Genomic DNA, 20,590 nt, shown 5'->3' with positions numbered 1-20,590 from the left:
TCCACAAGCCTCTGGTTTTCCCTCTAGGATATTTATTGGGCAGTGCTGTTGGGGCCCGTTTGCCTGCAGGGCAAGCAGGAAAAGCAGCAGGTGTGTGTGAGCTGCTGCAGCCCCCTCACCACCCTCCCGCCAATCTGGTGCAAGGTCTTCTCCTGCCGGGACCAGTGTCCTTCCTTATCTGGACGGGCCACGCGCAGTTTTGGCGGTCTGCTTACACACACGCTTTCCGCTGTGCCCCAGCCACGCCACCCTCGCTCCCTCCGTTACAACCCCCTGCCTGGGGGCTGCTTGCTGTTGCCCTGCATCTCCAGCCCTTCCCTGGGCTGCTTAGAAAAGAAGGCAAGAGCTTTGCCCTGCTGCCTTTAGTCTTTAAGCTGTTACTATTAATTGAATCCAGCTGCACTAACTAGCAGCTGGGACCCAGTCCCATACCAGGGTTGCTCTCGCTCGCTTGCCTCCCAGGCCTTCCTGTACATCCCTTGCTCCTGAGATGGAGGAGGACATGGCATTAGGAGCATCCAGGCACCAGGAATGTTTCCTGCTCGGGTTGGGTGAAGGGGAATGGCCCTGCAGTCTGGCCTGGCCCACAAGTACTGCTACGCTGCAGGGATAACCCACCCATCCCTGTCTCCCCAGGGCCCAGCCTAGCCCGCACCCTGAGGCTACAGCCTCACACCGGTTCTCCGGGCCCCTCTGGGGTTCCGTCTCTGCTCCCAGGGGCACTTCAGTCCTGGAGACARCCCAGGCTCAAACTCTGGCCATGCCACAGCAGAAAGCTTACCTTAAGCTATTTTTCCTGGCACAGCAAAGCCAGCGCTCTGGGTCCAGAGGGTTCTCCTGAAATAAAACCCCACAGCAGTCTGCCTGCCGCAGTACATCACGCTCACCTTCGCCGTTTGGCCCCGCACACTGCCCACGGCCTGGGCCAGCTGCGGCTAGGAGCTGACGTGAGTGTGTCCTGCCCACTAAGGTGAGGGATGCTCAGGCAGCTGCCCACTGACTGCTGCAGACAGCRCTGCCCCATGCCGATGCTCGGCCTCCCTCGGGAGCCGCGGGAACCCAAGGACAAGAGCCAGAGAAGCCGGGGCAGGCAGGGCCCAGGCTGTGGCAYGGCCAGCTCTGGGCCGGCAGATGAGGGCAAGCCTAGCCAAGGAGGTCTGAGAAGGACGTGTGGCCAAATGCTGGGAGCTGCCGGTGAGGCGAAGCGGCCGCCGCAAAGCTGGCATCTAACKACACATTTTGGGAAAACATAGTTATCGTGGAGAGTAGCACAGAGCGTGGAGAGCACATCCTAAACGACAGGCCTCAGGCAGAGGCGGCCAGCAGTGCCTGAAGTGGCAGGGAACTTGCTGCAGGACGGTGGCATTGCTGGCAGAGCCAYCAAGTGACCCCCTGAGTGCAGCTGGGACAGATCTGCTACGGCAGCAAAGGGAAAACCTGTCCCAGCCCCACGAGTCCCAGGGACCTCATCACCAGAGAGGAAAAGATGATGGGAATTTTCTGAAACAAAACACGCTTTTAAAACATGCTATTTCAGAGAAGAGATGGTGAAACATCACTGACAAATTTTCAGTTTTATTAAAAAAAAAATTCTAGCAGCAAAACCTTTAACAATTCAAAAAACAAAAAACAAACAAAAAAAAAACCCCAAACAACCCCCCCAAACCCCAAGAGAACATGACACAGAGAGAAAGAGACAGAGCTGGAGAGAGACAGGCTTGGGGTATTCCCCATCATTCACTCAAGTTCCTTGTAGCGGGCGAACATGACCCTCCTGACCGCRTCGCGGTACGTTTCATTGGACTGCCTCTTGCCGGGCTTCCCTTGGGCTCCAAAGCCAGGTCCCTTCTTCCGATTTTCTGCCTGAAAGCAGAYGCAGCTGGTATTAGTGATTTCTCCTCCTTGCCTGCTGCCCACAAAGCAAAGGCTTCCCCTTGGCAGCTCCAGGATGGATTCAGCTGACTACTCCCTCGCGGATCTGAAGAAGGGGTGAGGGTAGCACGCTCCGTTCCCCCAAAAGCTGCTCGGGAGAAACTACCGGAGCTTTGCAAGCAACAAAGCCACAAGCAGCAAATGCCAGGAGAGAACTGAACCACGGGGACTGGCTGGGGGGAGCAATGTCAGCGCACAGCGGCGCAGGAGCAGGCAGCCAAAACACGCCAAAGCAGCCGACGAGAGGCGGCCACGTGTGCGTGAGGACTGAAGAGAGAAGGAAAGCGTCAGCAAGAGCGCCGGGCTCCTGGGGAGCTGCTCTGCAGTTAGCTTGCGTTTGCCCAAGCTCAGCTGTTTTCTCCCTAATGGAGAACTCCTAATGGAGTTCCCATGGGCTCTCGTGGCTCATTCTGAATTCTGGTTGTTTTTTAAACGACTGGCTTGTGCAGCCAGTGTCTAAATTATTCAGCTATACCTGTCCAGAGTGAGCCCAGGAGAGCAGGTCCAAGGCTGAAAGTTTTATTTCCTTTTAAGCATGACATAGCTGGATACAAGAGATGTGACCAATTAGGCAGAGAGATCAAAGTTACCTAGGGCTGAACTGGACGCATGGCTTTGCCCAGCACRGCTTGGGAAGCGGGCAGAAAGCACCCCTCTAGGGCTCTTCTGGGAGGTCTTTATAGGAATTGTGCCAGGGTTGTGTCTTGCGATCAGCTCCCCCATCCAGGGCAGGGAGCCTGATTATAGGTCAGACCTCCCAGAGCGCCTCGCTGGCGCTGGCTGCTTGACAAAGCCCATGTTACGGCTGCAGAAAACTCAGTGAGGACTGAACAGCAGCTGGGGCCAGTTCTTGCTATCTGAACTGAAGAGGGAATCTTGCATTTTTTTGTGTGTGGGCTCAAACAAACATGTCGCAAAGCCTCAAATATTTGCCTTCAATGATATACTTGATTGCAAACTTAATGTTGCAATACGAGCAGTGCTGGCACATTGCCCCGTCCTTTGGAGAAGTGCTAACAGCACAGCGTGAAGCAGTCGGGCAACTAACCCACCAGAGCRAGCGATCACAGCCACCAGGGGCTGGTGCTGCCCACGTGCCCCTGGGCTCCAGGGCAAGGGGCAGAGCAGTTCCCTCCAGGCCTGGACATCCTGGGCTGCTCACTCAACGCATTTCTGCAGAACGTTGGCCTAAGCAGCCATTAGTGCCTCGCACACCTTGCTGCCCCTCTACAGCGCTGCGGTAACTGTCTGCAYGGTACACAGTGAAGGAGATCAGGAACTAATCTACTGGAAAAGACCCTGTCTTACTTGCCTGACCAACCATAGCACCACRCAGCTGCCCAGATGCTTTCCCTGCCACTGCTGAAGTGGCGCTCAGACCTGAGCTCAAACTGTGCCCTCAGCGCCGCCTGTGCGGGCTGCAGAGCGAGGCAAATGGAGCTGGAAACAACCCACAAAAAACCAACCCTTTCTTTTGCCCTTGATCAGCCCCTCATAACCATCACACAACTACYGCTGCAGTGTGCCCGGGTGGCAGGCACAAACAGCGGTGAACGTGAACAACCTGGTAGTGGAGTCACCAACACGGGCAGAAGATTTCTAGTTATTTCAAACTGCAGGTTGCAGTCTTAAGATTGATCAAAAACACTGTCAACAGATAAACTGTCCCMGGTAAATTCCCTCTAGTAAATTAAGGCTCCTGTGAGCATCAGAGAGGGCAGAACTGGCAGGTGCATAAAAGGCCACTGCCCCAAAAGGCAGGATCTGCTCAACCCTGCCTGCCCCTGAAGCTCTTTGGTGATAAGGGATYGCTCCTCATCCGATGAGGATGTACCCTGGTCCCCTTCTCAAAGTCCAGTGTCCAGAACTGCAGCTGGGGTCTCACAAGCACCAAGSAGAGCACAAAAACAACAGCAGGTGCCCTGTGGGCTTCGGCTACGCTCATGTCTCCCGGGAGGTGGTTCACCTTTTCTCCCCAGCCAGACATTGCTGCAGAGCATTGAGCTAGCGACCTGTTCAAACACCAGCCCTTCTCCTGCCCAGTGCTGGTAATATTGTACAGGTATTAATCAGATGCTTACACCCTCCCTACTCACCATCACCGTTTCCAGCCCTCCCGATCCATTCACAAGCTAACCCTTYCTTACTGACATGCCTGCAGCCCCTCCTAGATTTAACCAGTGCACTCAGAGTAGTCCATCAAGTGGGTGCTGATTCTTGCAGATTGACTCTTGCTCCGGTTGAGAATTCTCTCCAGCTGCCTGGGGAGACATCACCAGTTGACAGATGGTGATTTGTTTTGAAGAAAAGAGAAGATTTACCTCCATTGGTGGTGATGTGCCCTGCTGGTTGTGGCCCAGCCCCTTCTTCCACCCTGGGGACTGCAACATTCGGTTTCCTTTGTTGTTACTATCAATCCTCGGGTCATAGTCACTGCAAAAGAGACAGTATCAATTATGCAGCTTTGTGGTGCTTCAGACACGTCAGGGATTTTTAGCACTACTAATGGCATCTCCATTGACATCCCGACCTCTCCTGAGAGGTACCCAGATTGCTTAAGAAGCATGCTGCYAAAAAATTCAACACAGTGCACTCTGCATGCAGGGCTCAGACACCTCTGACGATATAACTCCTTGCCCAACCTAAGTGGAGAAAAAAAAACAGGGCACAGGAAATGAGCTCAGGCTCCAAAATATTTATGGTATGAGAAGACCAGGAACATTTTGTGCAAATGCTTTGTRTTTCTTAATCTGAGTTTTAGCAACAGCAAGAAAGTGAAGTCCAATCCCTGCTGTTCTGTTAGATCTTTTGTTTCTTCCAGTGCTGCAAGAGCTGTGGTCACTGAGCAAAACTGATGCAGTGTTGACCAGGGCATACTTTTTCCCTCCTGGTCATTATTAATCCAAGACCATTTACCAGAACCCAGTTTTGAAAACAGTCCAGCATAACAATAGCTTCTCACACTCAGCAAAGTGCACTCAGCACTTCCTGATAACACTGCATGCAAACTGCTTCAGGTTATCCACAGCTCTTCCACAGAGAGGGAAGACAAGATACAGATTTCTGAACAGCGAGACATGAAGGAAAGGTTTCCTTCCTGAGGTGGTTGATCAGAAGCAAACAGGCRCATAACCAGGTTTGCCTTCAGCAGCAGCTCAGCCCGCTGGAACACGTGCGCTCACAGCAGGCGGGCCTTTCGAGAGCGCTCTGCAGAGCACGTGCTTTCCTCCTCCTCCCGCTCTGAGATGGAAATGGCTCCTAGTGTTTTCTGAGTCAGTGGAACAGACAAAACACAGCTCTGCTCTTTCTCCTGATGGCTTCATGCCTAGGCAGGAGGACAGCAAATGCCTTAAGGACGAGGTGGCTGCAAACAGACCACAYTCTGCTTCCTGCACCTAGCCAGACACCCTCACAACTCCCACCCCATCCACCCAGCACCTGACAGCTTGTCTCTCCTCTCCACCCCTAGCCTTCTCAGGGAAGTCCTACTTCACGACAGGCTCGCACTTTGGGGACCTCTATGTGCAAGAGTCACAGCCTGCCAGGCTGCTATCCTTGCAGATCTTCCCCACCAGCTGGTTCCTGGCCTTGGCATACCAGCTGCTCACATGCCATCCTGCCATCAGCAGCCTCAGAAAGATCTAACMAACAGCAGTCATTACCTCTCTGAGTCTCGATCATATCTGAATCGTTTCCTCTCCGGTGAATCCATCTGCTGGTATTTCTCTCTCCGGTCATTTCCCTTGTCTTTGTATCTTCCCTTCACATCAGAAGGAACAAAGTCAGTACAGAAGCTATGAAGAATTCAACACTCCACAGGAGACTGCTCCGCAGCAAGGTCTCATCTCAGTCACTAATCCTCAGGTGAACAGAAATGTGCCCTGGAGACCCACAAACCCTGCATGTTTGCAGAACCCACAGTCCATTTATCCTGAGGGCATCTGTCAGGCTGACCTGGACCTGTGGTTGAAGCCTTCCAGCTATAGCGCTAGGAGCAGCTCTACTAGCTTCTGAACAAGGGGCAGCTACAACTCTCCCCACTCCTGGCTGGGCAGCAGCAGCCCACACCCTGCAYCAGTCTTGGATGGAAATCTGGGACCCACTTAGAATGCCCAACATTGCTTTGCTGGGCAACAGAACCACACTCAGACCCTTTTGGGAGAACCTGCTCTTAGAAGTCACAGCATTATCTACAGGTCCAAATGCAGGGTATGGCCTGCAGCTCAACGTAAAACCCTTTGGGGGACATTTGATGCCCCGGCTGCAGCCTGATATCTCTCGGAACAATTGTACGTGTGGTTGGTCTGTCTGGGACCAATGCTCCCCTAGCGCAGGGCCACAAGCMGGAGTCTGCCCAGCACCACAAAACCTACCTCACGCTCTCTTTTCTCCAAATATGCCAGTTCCTGCTCAGACCGTTTGATCTTCATATGTATCTCCAGGTTTTGCTGGAAGGAAGAAAGCAGAAGCCAGTGTCATCAGATAAGAGCTGTTAGGGTCATTTGTTGTGCCCACAAGGAGCACAGACAAAAACAGTATCCTGCACTATGCCAGATGCAAAGGCTTCTCATGCAGCCCCAAATGCCTGCTGCTCCACAGTGGCCAGGAACCTTTTTTCTCCCACAGCAGAGCAGGCTACCCAGCAGGAAGAGCTCAAAGGTAGCACAGAATGTAGGGAGGCAAATGCTAAGTTAGTTCTCACTACTATCTCTCACTACTATCACATTTGAGCCTGCAAACACCTCGCTCTCCTCAAGCCTGAGCCATCTCAGTACCGCTTGAAAAGTCACAGCCTGATGTTACAAGCGTATTTCCACAGAGTACCATTGGCAATCACATGGCAGCAGCAAGCAGCTCAGGCGATGCCTAGGGAACCTGCTCGTAGCCCCACGCAAGATGGGCTGGATCCCTGCTCCTTAGCTTAGGTCCCCTTCCCACAGCTCCAGCATGCTCAGGTGGGGCTACTGCTCACCTGCACGGTATGATATGCTCCACTGTGTCACAGAGCTTCCTGCAAGCCTACAGACTATGAAGCTGTTAACATACATTCCTCTTGAGCKTGTCTACCAGGGTGGTGTTACTTGTGCCCGCTGGTCAGAAGTCTGCTCCAATTTAGTTAGTAACAGTGCTGGTTATAAGCCTGTGATGGGAGGCTTTGAACACAGCTTTGATAGGAACTTCGCTTGCTCGTGTCCAGCTCTGCACCTTTCCCACCCAGCTGCTTCCTTTCTCCCCACAGAGCACAAAGCTGCACACACACAGCCCCAGAGCCACCAGCTCCCTGTACCTTGTGTAGGTTGGAGAGCTGCTGGTGCTTGATGAGCACTTCCTTGTTGGGAAACTGCCTCCTGCACAGCAAGCAGGCCAGCTTGTTCCAGTCGGTCAGCTTCTCGTCACTGGCCTTGGCCTTCCTTGGCTGTTCCTCGCGCTGTGCTGATGGGTGGGGAGGTGGCATCCACTGCGCCTGTGACTGTTCCTCTTCTTCCTCCTCCTCTTCATTGTCACTATCTCCTCCATACTCTCCCAAAAGTCCTATCAGAGGGTTCACTGCCTTCGGCTGAGGGAGAGGCAGAACAGCATGACAATTTACAGCATCAAGCCTACTCTGCCCTGTTGGACTCCGCTTCCCCAACCTACCTCCCCACCTCTTCTGTCTCTGTTCCAGCCCAAGAGCTAGAGAGCAGCATCCCAGCAGCATGGGCAGGGATGGAAAGAAACTGGCTGATGGGCATTCAAACATTACAGGGTAGAAGCTCTTCTGTTCTCAACACAGGCCATGCTTAGCTGTGTAGAGGATTGGGAAAACCTGGCACCAAAGTACAAGGTGCTGACAAAAGAAGCAGCTATTTAGCACGGAGTGGCTGTCAGTCACTTTTTCCAGCAATAAGGGTCGGTGAGGTGTGGCCTTGCTCGGTCCAGAGGCAGGCTGGCAGAGCATTCTGCGCAACAGTTGCTCAAATGAGGAGACCTTGCTCAGATGCCAGTCTCAAATTTTCCCTGTGTTAGAACTCCACAAAAAAAGCTCAGCATTATAAAGCAAACCATCTTTGCTGTTCTCTCTCCAGTGCTCCCTTCTCTGGCAGGAGAAGCTGGCATGTCTGCCACCCAAGTCACAGCCAGGCTTTGGAGAGTCCCCCTAGTCATCTACCCAGGCTCAATCAAGGGAAAAAAACAGTTCCAGGGAGTGTCTTACCGGGGCTGCACTCTCATCCTTTTTCACAGAGGGAGGTAATGGCTTTTTAAAGACATCTTCTGCAGAGAATTTCTCCTCTCCAGACTCATTCTGAAACAGTCAAAATAGGGTGTTAAGATTGCCACAGACTGTTCCTAGTCCGTGCACAGAGTTATGCGCCCATTTAACCAGCTTCCAAGCAGAAAGGAGGTGGTGTTTTTGGTGAGAGAATTTTCCATTCTGGGGTGGCCGAGTCTCTCTCCCTTGGGGTGACGCCCTTGTTTTCAGGGAGGGCTGAAGCAGATCTCAGTGCGGTCCCAGCCTGCTTCACTCCCGTCTTGTGCTGGGAGCCCCAGCTGTGCCACAGACCAGTGGGGGAGCTGGGGCAGGGATAGGTCACATTTATAGACTTCCACTTGCACAAAGGACACGGAAAGCACCCAGACACAGACTGCATTCCAGGCTACCCCCGTAGCCTGTCACGCGGTGGAGCAGAGAAACCTGCTGCTGCTGGAAGAGTCACAGTCCTGTTTCCCATTGAGGGATGKGCCACAGGACAAGTACTAAAGGCAAGGAGGAGAAAGGATAACAACAACAGGGCCACTGTCAACACAGCTCTGTGGGGTGTTCAAGGTGTTCATTCTTCTGGATACAGAGACTATAATGACTCAGAACCACAACAGGACAAGCCTGTGATACTCACTTGTATGTTGAGTAGCACAAATAAACGCTGTGGTAAAGTTTCATATCTACCTGCTGTGCAGAGTACTACGCTGGTAATGCTCTAGTTTAACTATTCATGCTTGAGCAGGGCAAAACAAATGCTATGCACCACCTTACCAGGCTTGCACTCTCATCCTTCTTCACAGACGGAGGTAATGGCTTTTTGAAGACATCTTCTGCAAAGAACCTCTCCTCTCCAGGCTCATTCTGGATTAAAAAAAAAAACCAAAAGACCCCCAAACCACCAATAGGCATTAGGCCATCAGCAGCACAGGGGTCAGAGTACATGCAGCACCAGGGAAGCCACTTCTGAGCAGCCATGGAAACCAGGCAGGCAGAAACGCAAGGCCGGGGGGAAATTATCCACATTATATCTCAGTTCACCTTCGCAGTCCAGCCACACTGCCTGCCTCACCTTCCAGTCTGTGATGTCTGGTGGGAGCAGAAACTGTGGTTCGGGCAGGGCTGAATCTCTGTTATTATCTGACCTGGTATGTTCAAACATCTCTGCTATTTTTGCTGGCTCTGTTACAACAACTGGGTGTTTTAAGCAGTGTGAGTGTGTCTCCGGTTACAGGTATGTTTCTGAATCCTCTACCGCAAGGAAAGGGATGAGAAGCCCTGACTTCATGTCACAAGAGAGAAAAATTTCAGGATCTTGCTCCCATCTGACCGGAGAACAAACCGTGTTCCTGGCCTGCTGGTGATTACATGTATTCCATCACTTTCTCTCACTGTTCCTCCCTTTTTGAATCCTCTGTAAACTTCCCTGACTCTTTTTTTCCTAATCTTATTTCTTACCTCAGCCTCCTGGCCTCAGATCTCTAACCATGGTGACTGYAGAAGGGATTTACCTTCGCAGAAGTGTTTCTCCCTTTCTCCTTTCTGTCCCTGTTGTCCCTGCTGTGTGGCTCCTTTCTTTCATTCGTCCTTTCTTGGCTCCCATGCCGCCGCCTTCTGCTCTCTGTAGGTGATGAGCAAGCTTCTCGGTCTATCGTGACTTCTCTCTGAAAGCAGCATTTGGAACAGACTTAGCCAAAACCCTGCCAATCTTCTCAGTATATGACTGAGTCCTTATTAGGCTGGAGACCAGCACAGTAAGAAGGGACTGTACAGCAGAGCCTCAGACAGCAGAGAGCCAAGGCTTTAAGACTTTGCTGAGGCAGAAGACTGTCTRCTCTAGCCAGGTCAGCGGAGCAGTGCCCTGCTCTCCCAATCTCAGCAGCAGCATGGACAGTCTCATGGAAACAAAATGACAGTCGCAGGGAACCTTTGCAGGTGGCTCCTTTTTGGTATCCCTGTAACTATCACTGTCTGGGCTGGGGGAGCAAAGAAACTCTAGAAGAAAACAGAGTTCTGCTGCCCATCTTTTAGCAGACACAGTGTTAAGTCTCGTATCTCCAATAAAATCTAGCGAGGATGCTCTGCCTGTAAGTCTGTTTAACAAAGAGGAGTCTAAAAGCCCTCCAAAGGTAGGGCTGCATGGGCCAAGGTAAATGGTTCAAGACACATCTAATTGGTTCCTAGCCTTGCCTCCCATCAAGTGGGATCCCTTCTATACAGTCAGAGGAAGAGCCACCTCTATGCTGTCCCATCCCAGCTCTTCTCAGACTCTAGCTGCAAAAGCTATTCTCAGAAAGGTACTTTGAAGAAACGTGCTATGTGCAAAGCTTCCTTCCTGTGCACTTACCTGAGTCCTGGGGTCATAGTACGTCCCAGCTATGGGATCATAGTAATTCCCAGTTTCAGGATCATAAATGTATGTGGACACATCTGATGGAGCTGAATGGAGAGGTAAGAGTTAACATCAGCATTTCTCAAAGAGAGAACTTGCCTCTTACAAAGACAAAAGCATCAGCAAATACTGCACTGGTGAAAGATCAGGAGAGGGACAGAACAAATTCTCTCTCCTGGCAAGGGAGGCATGAGTATCTTCACACCACTCTACCTACATCTTTCATCCTTTAGCTAGTAAGAAGGGAGATGGGTTCTCACAATCCTTCTGTTTTAGAACTCTGGAAGAACTTCCCCATCAGAATACACTAACAGTGTTTGTGCTGAGATCACCAGATGACAACACCTGACTGGACAAAGATATGCTGAAATGCAGTAATTTCCCAAAGAATGGGGGGATGAGTTTCAGCTCTGCTTCCACCTACCCTCGTGACAAGGAAGATCTGTGCTCTTACAAACAAGATCTCCTTGCTTWAGCAATGACTCTCCCCCGCTCCCCTCTGCCCTGTAAGTGCACAAAAGCCCCTGACAAGAAAGGAGAGCCAACTGCTTCTACGGGAACAGCTGAAATCCAGGGCTATGCCTACGGTAGGCCCCCCATAATATGAGGAATGTTTCTCGTTTCCAAGCTCTTATTAAACTCTGTTCAGCAGCACTGCATATACACTCGTAAAATAATCAGCAGAGTTTTTCAGCTACAGGCACCGCTGCATAGAGTGTATTTTCTTCCATCTCATCTGGTAATTGCCAGGCTGATTTTGTCCCATCAGTTTGACACAACAAGGAAAGCAAGTAGCAATTTTCCTTTATCTGCTTGTAKCTTTTGCACAGTAAGAGGAGAAACACATTACTGAATAGGAAAATATGACTAAACAAAATTGGCAAAGGAACTCAGAAGTGGGTGTAGCAAGTAAACCTACTTTTAGCCTTTAAAAATATTTTCTGGATGATTTCTACATGTCAGTGCCCTTTTAAGGAAGAAAAGGCTCCATGGTAGGAGTGAGGCAGGACTTAGCTTACACTGTGCTCTGGTGCGTCTCTGTGATTCGCCGCCCCTCCTGTCTCTCATGCCCCTTCTGCCCTGGAATAAGTGAACAACACAAACAGATCAGAGACTTTGACAAACATCAGATTGTTTCTCTTTCCTCCCACAGGCTCACAGTTCAGGAAAACAATCATTTARCTACTCTAAATAGAGATCAAGCAGACATGGCTTTTCATCTAACAGAATGACCAGCAGTGATGCAAGGCACAAGACCAGTTTCACAGAAGCTTTACATCAGGTGCTCAGGGTAATCCAGATCAAAATCTCCAGCTCATCCTGTACAGAAAGAGCCCTGCAGCCCAGTAACACTAGCAGTATGGAAGTGTAAGTCACTCTGTAAGGGTGCAGTGTACAATAATCCAGCCCAGCAGCATCTGCACTCTGCATTGCACTTCCGTGTACATTATAATCCCAGCATTATTGGCACAGTGGCAGTGAAAAGCACACTTCAAGGTTAGGTGAACATTCCACCTTCAGCATGTTAACATTTCAGCAGTCCAAAGGCAGAAGCGAAACAAAGTCAGGCCTATTCCCCCTGGTGCTCCCTCCCCTCTCTGCTAGCTGCTGGGAAGCTGTGCAGACCTACCGGGCCGTAGTAGGAATTGTCACCGTGCTCCCCATAGTCATTCCTGTGGAGATAAAGGCTGTAGATTAATGCCTGTCTGACCTCACATTAACCTCAGTGTATTCAAAACGATCAGCTGGACCACAAAGACAGGAAGAGCATCTTCTATGGTCACGTGTTGGATTGTGCACACCCCAGGACACAGAAAGGCTGTGTAGATCACTGTTGCCATAAAAATCATGCCAAYTGAATCAGCAAAGGCAATTCTCTCCAACTGCTTTCTAAAAAGCCAAACCCATTAACCTCCTGAGAATGGGATTTGATGGCTGGATAACAAGAGGAGGCCACCTGATAAAAATGATTCATCCCATACTGCTCAGTCACTGAAGTTTCTGCTCTGATTCCTTCAAATTCACCTCTCCAAACTATTTTTAAGTTTGCAGAAACTTCTGCTGTAGAAGCTTCTATGCTAATCCACGTGCCAACCTTTAGGCATTCAGGCTGACAATGCAATTCCAGTCTTACAACAAGGGGCAGCTCTACTGCCTTATTTGTCCGCACCTTCTCCTCCCTGTAGCAAGATTCACTTCCACGGTGCGTCCATCAATGCAGATTGGGGGATCCAGATTCTGCAATATCTTTAGCAACCTCAGTGCCTCCTGTGAAAGAAGAGAATTTCGCATTCATGAGAAGGAAACATAAGCCATTTCCCAAATCCCATCTGTCTGAAGGGAGGCATTTATGCCTAAGAGCAGCACCTGGATGACTATGCTAGAACATGAACTACAATGTGYTTGTCTAAGCATTRGAGGAAGGTATTTAGGATGTCACAAAAAGGATATACGCATTGGCGGGTTCTCTGCTTGTCCTCTGCCCATCTTCCTGACAGTTAAGAACCACGTTCTCCTAGGGCCTTGACCATGCAGCACAGTGGTTGCTGCTGCCCCAAAGACTTTTGGTCAATACTCTCTGGATCAATGTTAAACACAGATATGGAGTCTGTGTATCACCCTGACCAAGGAGAAAAATGTGAACCTTCCAGTGTGGCACTGCCTGTTAGTTAAGATTTGCCCCTTTATCAAAGARAGAGCTTTAAATTTGAGGACCCTGCAAACAAAGAAAAAAAATCTATGCAAGAGATGCTTAAGTTTGAGGGGGTCTACAATAAGACATACCAAGGCAAGAAACTCATTCAGCATCACAGCTGTAATGACGGACTTAATCTTTGGCTCCTGACACAAGAGCGCAAAGAGATACTCCCTACGCCTAGCCAGGCAAGCAGGAGAGCCACAGCTTCAGGACAGCTACCTCACAAAAACAGCTATTTCCTACATTCCTAAGATTCCTCTTCTTCTACTGGCTACAGCTGCCAAGAAAGGACAAGTGTGAAGGCAGAAAGCTACTTACAGCATGTGACTCCAGCTCTATGAAGCCATAGGTCTGCCCCATCCGGCCAGCCTTGTTCTTCATGATGCGCACACTGGATGTGGAAAGACGCACATATGGGGCCAGGAGCCCCACAATCACTTCCGGGGGGGTGAATCGAGTAATACGCTTCAGTATAATTGCTGAGAAGCAGAAAGAGAAAGGTGGTGGGGAGACTAAAAGTATTAAACAAAGATCAATTCCAACATGGGTTTATTGTGACAGCAGAGGTAAAACTAAAACCACGCGCGCCAACAGCACGACGTCTTGCAGCAAAATGCTGCACAATCCTTACTCCCTGGGTGCAGGGTCTAATCYGCCTGTCTCCTTTCAGTGCGGTGCTGCCTCCCCACTTCTGGCACCAAACGTAAACACCGTCACTGCTGAATTACGTAGAAGGAGCCCCTGTGCAAGGGCCAAGGCTGCGTCATCCACAGACCCCAGTGGCAGCAAAGCACAGCTCTCCTCCCAGCATCCCACAGCGGCAATGAGTGCCGGGAGCTAGGATATGCCACAGTGTCAAGGGAGCCTGCATCACAGCACTGCCGCCTACGAAAACCTCTCGACAAAGGGAGCAGCGATAGTTCAAGGGCTGAGTGATGGGAAGCAAAGGTTTCTATCTCCACTCCACTCTGCAGCTGCTCAGACTTCACTGGAGAGCCAAGGGCTCTCTGGGACACTTCACACCCCAACAGAGGCCTGCAGTGCAGCAAGATCATGTGGGACCCACCCCTTCTCCCTTCTCCCTCTGGGATAAAGTGACCCCACTTGAGTAAGACTTGCTAACCACACACAAGAGCTCTGCTCTGGTCTAGGATGGTTCCCCTGCAAAGGGGAAGGGGGAGTGTCTGCACCGACATGGACTGAAAGAGAAAGAGTAGGCTGGGGAGCAGGCCCTGAGCTGCTGGCCCCTTTGGAGTCTAAAAGCCAGCACTTTTCTCTCCTGTCTGCAAGGTGTTCAGACTACCCTCTCCAATTGCTGACCTTCCCTTTCCAGAAAACAGAGCAGAAAGGACGCCCCTCCTCCAAGGAGTTCAGCCCAGGGCAACCTCTGCCCAAAGAGATCCTTGCTTCTGTGCTAAGCTAACTGTACCATCCAGGAGACAGCTTGCCCTGATTTCATTTTCCTAAAGACAACCTGCCCACACCTTTGCAACTGGAGGGCCTGTCATCACCCAATGCCATGGATTTTTACCATATGGAAACAACATCCAGAAGTTTCAGTGAAACGCTACCCTTTCTGCTGATGGCCTCATGCAACACAACCATCAGGAGCCCAAATTTGGCCCCTCTGCCACTCACTTCTGCTTCCTCCACTGTCCTGTGGTGTGGTTTCCTCTGCTTCTCTCTGGGAAGGCAGTTCCTGGTGCCGGTCTGTGTCCCTTCTTTTCTCTTGTGAGGGTCGCCGCTCTCTCCCTTCATCTCTCTTCCTTGGCTCCTGTTCTTGAGGCTGGCACTCCTGCTGTGGAGCAGGAGCTGATGGCTGGAGAGACTGCTTTGGAGATCCTGGTTGTCCTGATAACTCTTGCTCAGGTTTTTCAAGYTTTGTCTCTGCTATTAGAGAAGAGATAGGGACTGGCTCCATATTCAGTGTTTCAGCAAATGTCTTCTCCCACTGTCTTCTGGCCACTGGAGCAAATGGCCTTAAAAAGGACTATTTAACCTATTATGCCTTTTGCATACCCCACATCTTAAGACCTGATTGACAGAAAGCGTGGAAAGGCAGATACACAGCTCATCCTTCCACAGCCTTGTTTCACGTTGAGGTCCTTCACCTGACYTCTCCTGTCAGAGCCAAGAGGCTTTTCTGCGTCCTTTAGGTATTGGTTTTTGCCTGACCAAACATGAATCAAAGATGAATTTAGATTTTGCCCATCCAGGTCCACGACAACCCACTTTGCAGMGATATTGTTACTATGCCTGATGTATTTTTAAACACTCATAGCTGAGCAGTATCACAGACTAGTATTTGTCACATTATCTCTAGGTTAAAAGAAAACTAGGTACAGATAGCTATGATTACTAAGTGAAATGTGGCATATTTCAGTCACTGATTTTACCAGGAACCTACTCACCACAGACGACGCAGACACTACATGGAAACCCTCCCTCGCTACAAGCTAGCTATGCAATAYAGAGAAAAATCAAAGCCCTTTAAGGTTTTGTACTTGCGGGCCTCTGAAATATCTGGCCTCACTTCAAGAAAGATCCTYGCCTAAGTTTCTAAAGCTGTTAGAAAGGGAAGCCTAAGCTGTGGGGCTGCAAAAGTCAGATGTCACCAGCCTTTAACTGCTGAGAGCCTTGAGATCTCTTCCCACTAAGAGGAAGAAATGAGAGCTCAAGACTTGGTATAGTGAAACTGCACCATTTAAATTCCCTCACAGAGCAACTTCCAGCTCTTACTCTGTTTGGGCAGTGGGAAGCAAGAGACACAGTAGAATGTGCATTCATTTAGCAGATAAATGTTGAGACAGCTGMACACAGACCTGCTTGGTTGTCAGTACAGCTCATGTCAGATAGTCCTGTACTAATTTGTCTCAAGCTTGGAGCCTGCAGACTTTTGGCTATGCTCCATGAGTAGCAGCTCATGTAAAATTTGCATATGAAACCAGTCTGCATGTGCAGCTGTGAGAACTGCTCATGCAAATTACATGTTTTCATCAATACTCATAAAACCATGGTCCTTAAACAACTTCAATCCCGAAGAACATAAGCACAACCCCAGAGTTAGAGAGAGCAGTTCTCTTACTGAATTCTTGCTCAGTCGGTGTATCTTCTCCCTCAGAACCACCTCTGGACTCTGGGCCTGCTCTGCTGCCTGTAAGAGAGGCATATTAAATCCATTTCAAGATCATCAGTCACACAGCAGGCAAAAACTCATGCAGATCTGCGGTAATGACAGCACACACCTAGAGACTTCACTTATTTTACCTAACAAGGGACAGACATACAGGGGTTATCTTATCACAAGCATTCTCACAATTAAAAAAAACAAAACCAAAAAACAAAACAAGCAAAACCCCACCCAGGTCAGTAAGAGGCATGTAACACAATCAGTCTTCACAGCATCTTAAAGGCTCTGTTTAATTTGCTCCTCAGCAGTTTTGATTACAATCTGCAGTGGTGTTGACCAAGCAAGGCAGTTATATGAACTCTGCCTCCCTAATGCTGCTGGAGGAGCCATAGTGAAAGGAAAGCACAATATCCACAGGAACAGTGCTTCAGTAAATGGAGCTCTGCACCAGCAGATATTTTAATGACCTTCTGCCTAGGGCATGTGGCAATAAAACATCAGAAATCAGCTTGAAAAAAAGCAGCAGAGTCCAAGCTTATACAGCACCTGCTTTATCTGCTCATCCAAAAGAAAGTAGTTCCTGAAGAGAGTGTGTTTTGGCACTAGCTCCACTCCAGCCTAAAAGAGCAGAGGTGCTGCTGGGGTTGGGAGAAGCTCCTGCACGAGGCCCAACACTGTTGCACGCAACAGCCTTCCAGTCACCAAAGTGAGTTTAGCAGTTCAAGTCTGGAATTCACCTCTTATCTGGGGAGCCTCAAATCAGTAACATTAAAAACATGCAGCTGCCAAGAGAGATGGGTTGGAGGGAAGACATCTCACTCATGGCCAACAGACCCAGCTCACAGTCCTGGAAGAGACACAACCTCTAACACCATGTGTGAGGAATGATGCCAAAACAACAGGAAGGAAAGGTAAGGTATCTCTCCACCAAGACTCACAAGAGCAGAGAGAGCCTGGCAGCAGCACATCCACATGCAACAACTTTACAACAGACAGGGAAAAGGGTCTACATGAAGCAAGATTAATAATGCCCCTATATAGCTGCTCAACTAATCCACCACAAGCACAGAGAAATCAGAAGACAGAAACTTACTTGTTAGGGCAAATGAAGCTTTTAATGCATAAAATGCAAGGGGGACCAGATATACTCACCATCTCTTGGGAGCTTGCAATAGGAGCAGGAAGATCTGTAGCCCACAGTACACACCTTACACTGCAATGGAAGATGGACAGCATGAGGCAGTCGCATTTTGAAGGTGGTGGGAGCAACATACTCCAGAGGGTCAAACACTGCAATGCTTTTGAATAGCAAGTTATAGCCATGGAAAAGTTACGGAGACAGTCTGAGATAGGGGACAGGCAATGTCAGCAGGAAGGAAGCAAAACCTAGGCTGAAATGCAAGGAAAAAGCTCACATGGCTCACAGCTGGGACTGGCTTGGGAACAGAAGGATTTTCACACAGCTTCTGAGCACAGATTTGTTCACACCACTGAGGTACTTCACTAGTAACCCAGACAGAACCTTTCCCCTCCCACATGATGCTGGGTAAAAAAGCTCCACGTTGGATACCGTACTGCCAACTACCATATTGCTTTGTAGAATCCTGTTACTTTTGTTTTTTCATGTCTCAGCTGACTCCYGAAGTAGTGACACAGTCGTTTGAGCTAAAAGGCACTTCTACATGCTGATGCAATTCTCTGCACAGGGACAGTCAACAAACACGCACCTGCCAACTGAGAGGTGAAGCTGAATGGGCTGGAAAAGTCATCCCAGAAATACCATGGAAAGAGTAAGCGCTGCACCATCACTGTTCTCTCTGACTATGGCATCCCTAACTCCCTGCTCAAGCTCTTCATAAATGCATTGATTCTCTTTCATATTAGTTTTTCTTCTGAGGCCCTGCAAAAGTTCTGAGGCATAAAATAGCTCTTCAAGGTCATGCTTGTGCCCAGAAACTGTAGGGATATATACTCCAGATACTTCTTGTTGCACTGAGAGCTACTGTGAAACTGCTGCATGGTTCTTCTGTCTCTACCAGATCCCTGGAGCATTGCAAGCACAGACAAGGACAGTAGCAGTCCCTAACAGTGGCTTTGCTGGTGATTGGAGTGTGTCCTGTTAGTCTCAACGAGAGTCTTGGTACACTAATGTGATCCAGTGGACAAGGCAGGAATATAAGAGCCCCTTCCCACCCTGCTGCAACCACTTGGCTTGCAGTCAGTGGAAATGGGGGTAACAACCCCAGCTCTTCACTCTAGCACTTCAGCACCAAGCTACTGCAGGTGAAATCATCTGTTCTGGAAGACTCATAGGAAGAGCATGGGAGAGCACTCGTGACCGACTGTGCCACTTGAGCAATCGTGCCTCTCTAGAAAGGGGCAAGTCCCAGCCTATATTAACTGCTGCCTGGATGCCACACTTATTGCACTTATATCTAGATCACAAGCTCCTGTGTGATGACAGAGAGGAGGTTTGCACTATTACAGTGGTAAAAGCCCTAGTTATCTGGGCAGCGGAAACACTCACGGTTACACAGGCAAACTACAGCAAAACTAGCTCATTTTTGGTTGGCAGGATCAGTACCTCATTTTGGCTTTTAAGGAGAATGGATCCATATACACATCCCCAGTCTCACACGTTAAAAGGGAGCTGCTGCATAGGAAGGAAATTGCTCTGTGTACAGGCACTTGCTACTTGTAACAAAGAAACAGGCACTCATAGGCAGTAACGAAAAAAGCTAAGGGAAACACAGAAGCTTAGAAGATGCAAAAGCTTCAGGACAGGTTTTACCCTTAAGGCTCTTCAGCCACTAAGAAAAATGTCTAATGCTCTTCTCTGCTACTACTGCCCAAAAAGCCAGCAGAGGAAACAGAACACAGCTTTCTTTGACCATGTACTTACACGTTTGCAGCGCCAAAACTCTGGGCATGGAGTGTACTCAAGGGTCACTTCTTTGCCGCCAATCGAAAGGGTTCCCTGTTGAGACAACGAGATAAATGACACATGTGCCCAGCACAATGAGACGACTCAAAGGCAAAGAAAAGGGTTAAAACTCTGATTTCTAAAGGCCTTGTTTCACAAGTGAAACAGAGAAGTCACCTGGCTCAGTTGGCTGGAGCTTTGTCATGGAAGTGTCAGGGAAAATGCCTGTGCCCTGCTCTAGCACTGAGCTACAAAGCTGCATATTCGCTCCAAAGCAACTGGGCAAAAGAGGCTTTGCCACTTCCCAGGAAGAGCATGGATGGAGTAACCTAAGCACAAGATGGACACTGCTTTAACTTGCTTTTGTCCACGTGCTGGAAAGGGGCAGCTTGACAGCCTCCTTCACACTAGCTACCATCAGACTGGGATCAAGGCAGCTACTTGAGGAGGAATACAAGGGAAAATACCATCAAAATGAGAGAAATGTGGTACTTGGGTTAGTCTTCATGTTATTCATGAGACCCTGACCTTCCTGCAAGAAAATATGCCAGCACACAGCAAGGTCACTGGCTGTGAAAGTGGTGAGCCATGAAGTTCCCAGTGGTGCTCATCAGATGCAGACATGGCCTGTGCCCAGGCACACAGGACACAGGCCGAGCAGCAAACACACAGAGCAGACGTGGCTCCTGATGGAGTTCAGCTCTCAAACACCTGACACGTAGCATGTTTGACGCTGAACCTGCTCCAAGCCAGGGAAGGCACTCGGCACAGCCAACGTTTGCCTGCACGCAGGTGCTACAGGGAGTCTGAGAGGAAATTTCAGATGCTGATGTTTTAGTTTTGAAAAAGGGCCACAGCCCCTAAAGAGAGAAGCTCTCTAACAACGCTATGATTCAGTTCCAGTATGTGCCAGTGCACAGACAGGAGCACTTCTATACTCCTCTCCAGTTGGCACATGGAAGGGGGATGTGCCCAGCACATCCCATGCACAGCCAATGCATCTCTCCACAAACAAGTCTTTGCTCACAGTCAGCCATACCCATCTCATGGCAGCTGGCCTGGACGCAGCTCCATGAGAGGCTCCCTACTGATTCCCAGGAGCTGATTATTCTCAGTCATGTAGGATCTTTCAAGGCTGGGGATCATCTCAAGCTTCTCTTTACATTATACCTGCTGCTCTTGTATGAGCTACTATTGGGGAAAAAAGACCAACGTAAGAAAATCAGAGCAAACATACAAAAAAAAAAAAAAAAAAAAAAGAAAGAAAGAAAAAATAA

At 49.5% G+C, this 20,590-nt stretch overlaps 1 protein-coding gene across 1 annotated transcript; it reads right to left on the bottom strand.

Moving 5' to 3' along the window:
• Positions 1-1,555: 1,555 nt before the first annotated feature.
• LOC146592119 (RNA-binding protein 6-like) lies at positions 1,556-19,417 on the bottom strand (the record flags this gene model as incomplete). The annotated part of the gene is made up of 17 exons (XM_085311591.1): positions 1,556-1,863; positions 4,254-4,365; positions 5,595-5,692; positions 6,306-6,380; positions 7,220-7,489; positions 8,126-8,215; positions 8,945-9,034; positions 9,682-9,834; positions 10,518-10,609; positions 11,582-11,642; positions 12,193-12,235; positions 12,733-12,830; positions 13,579-13,739; positions 14,899-15,150; positions 16,346-16,414; positions 17,543-17,603; positions 19,293-19,417. Coding segments are annotated over 17 exons (1,976 nt in total), but the record flags the coding sequence as incomplete, so codon positions are not given.
• Between the last annotated feature and the right edge of the window lie 1,173 nt (positions 19,418-20,590).

The sequence above is a fragment of the Rhea americana genome, unplaced genomic scaffold (genome assembly GCF_003343005.1).
Source record: "Rhea americana isolate MKP2758 unplaced genomic scaffold, rheAme1 scaffold_345, whole genome shotgun sequence".
Lineage (NCBI taxonomy): Eukaryota > Metazoa > Chordata > Aves > Rheiformes > Rheidae > Rhea > Rhea americana.
This window is presented reverse-complemented; position numbering and strand designations above follow the sequence as displayed.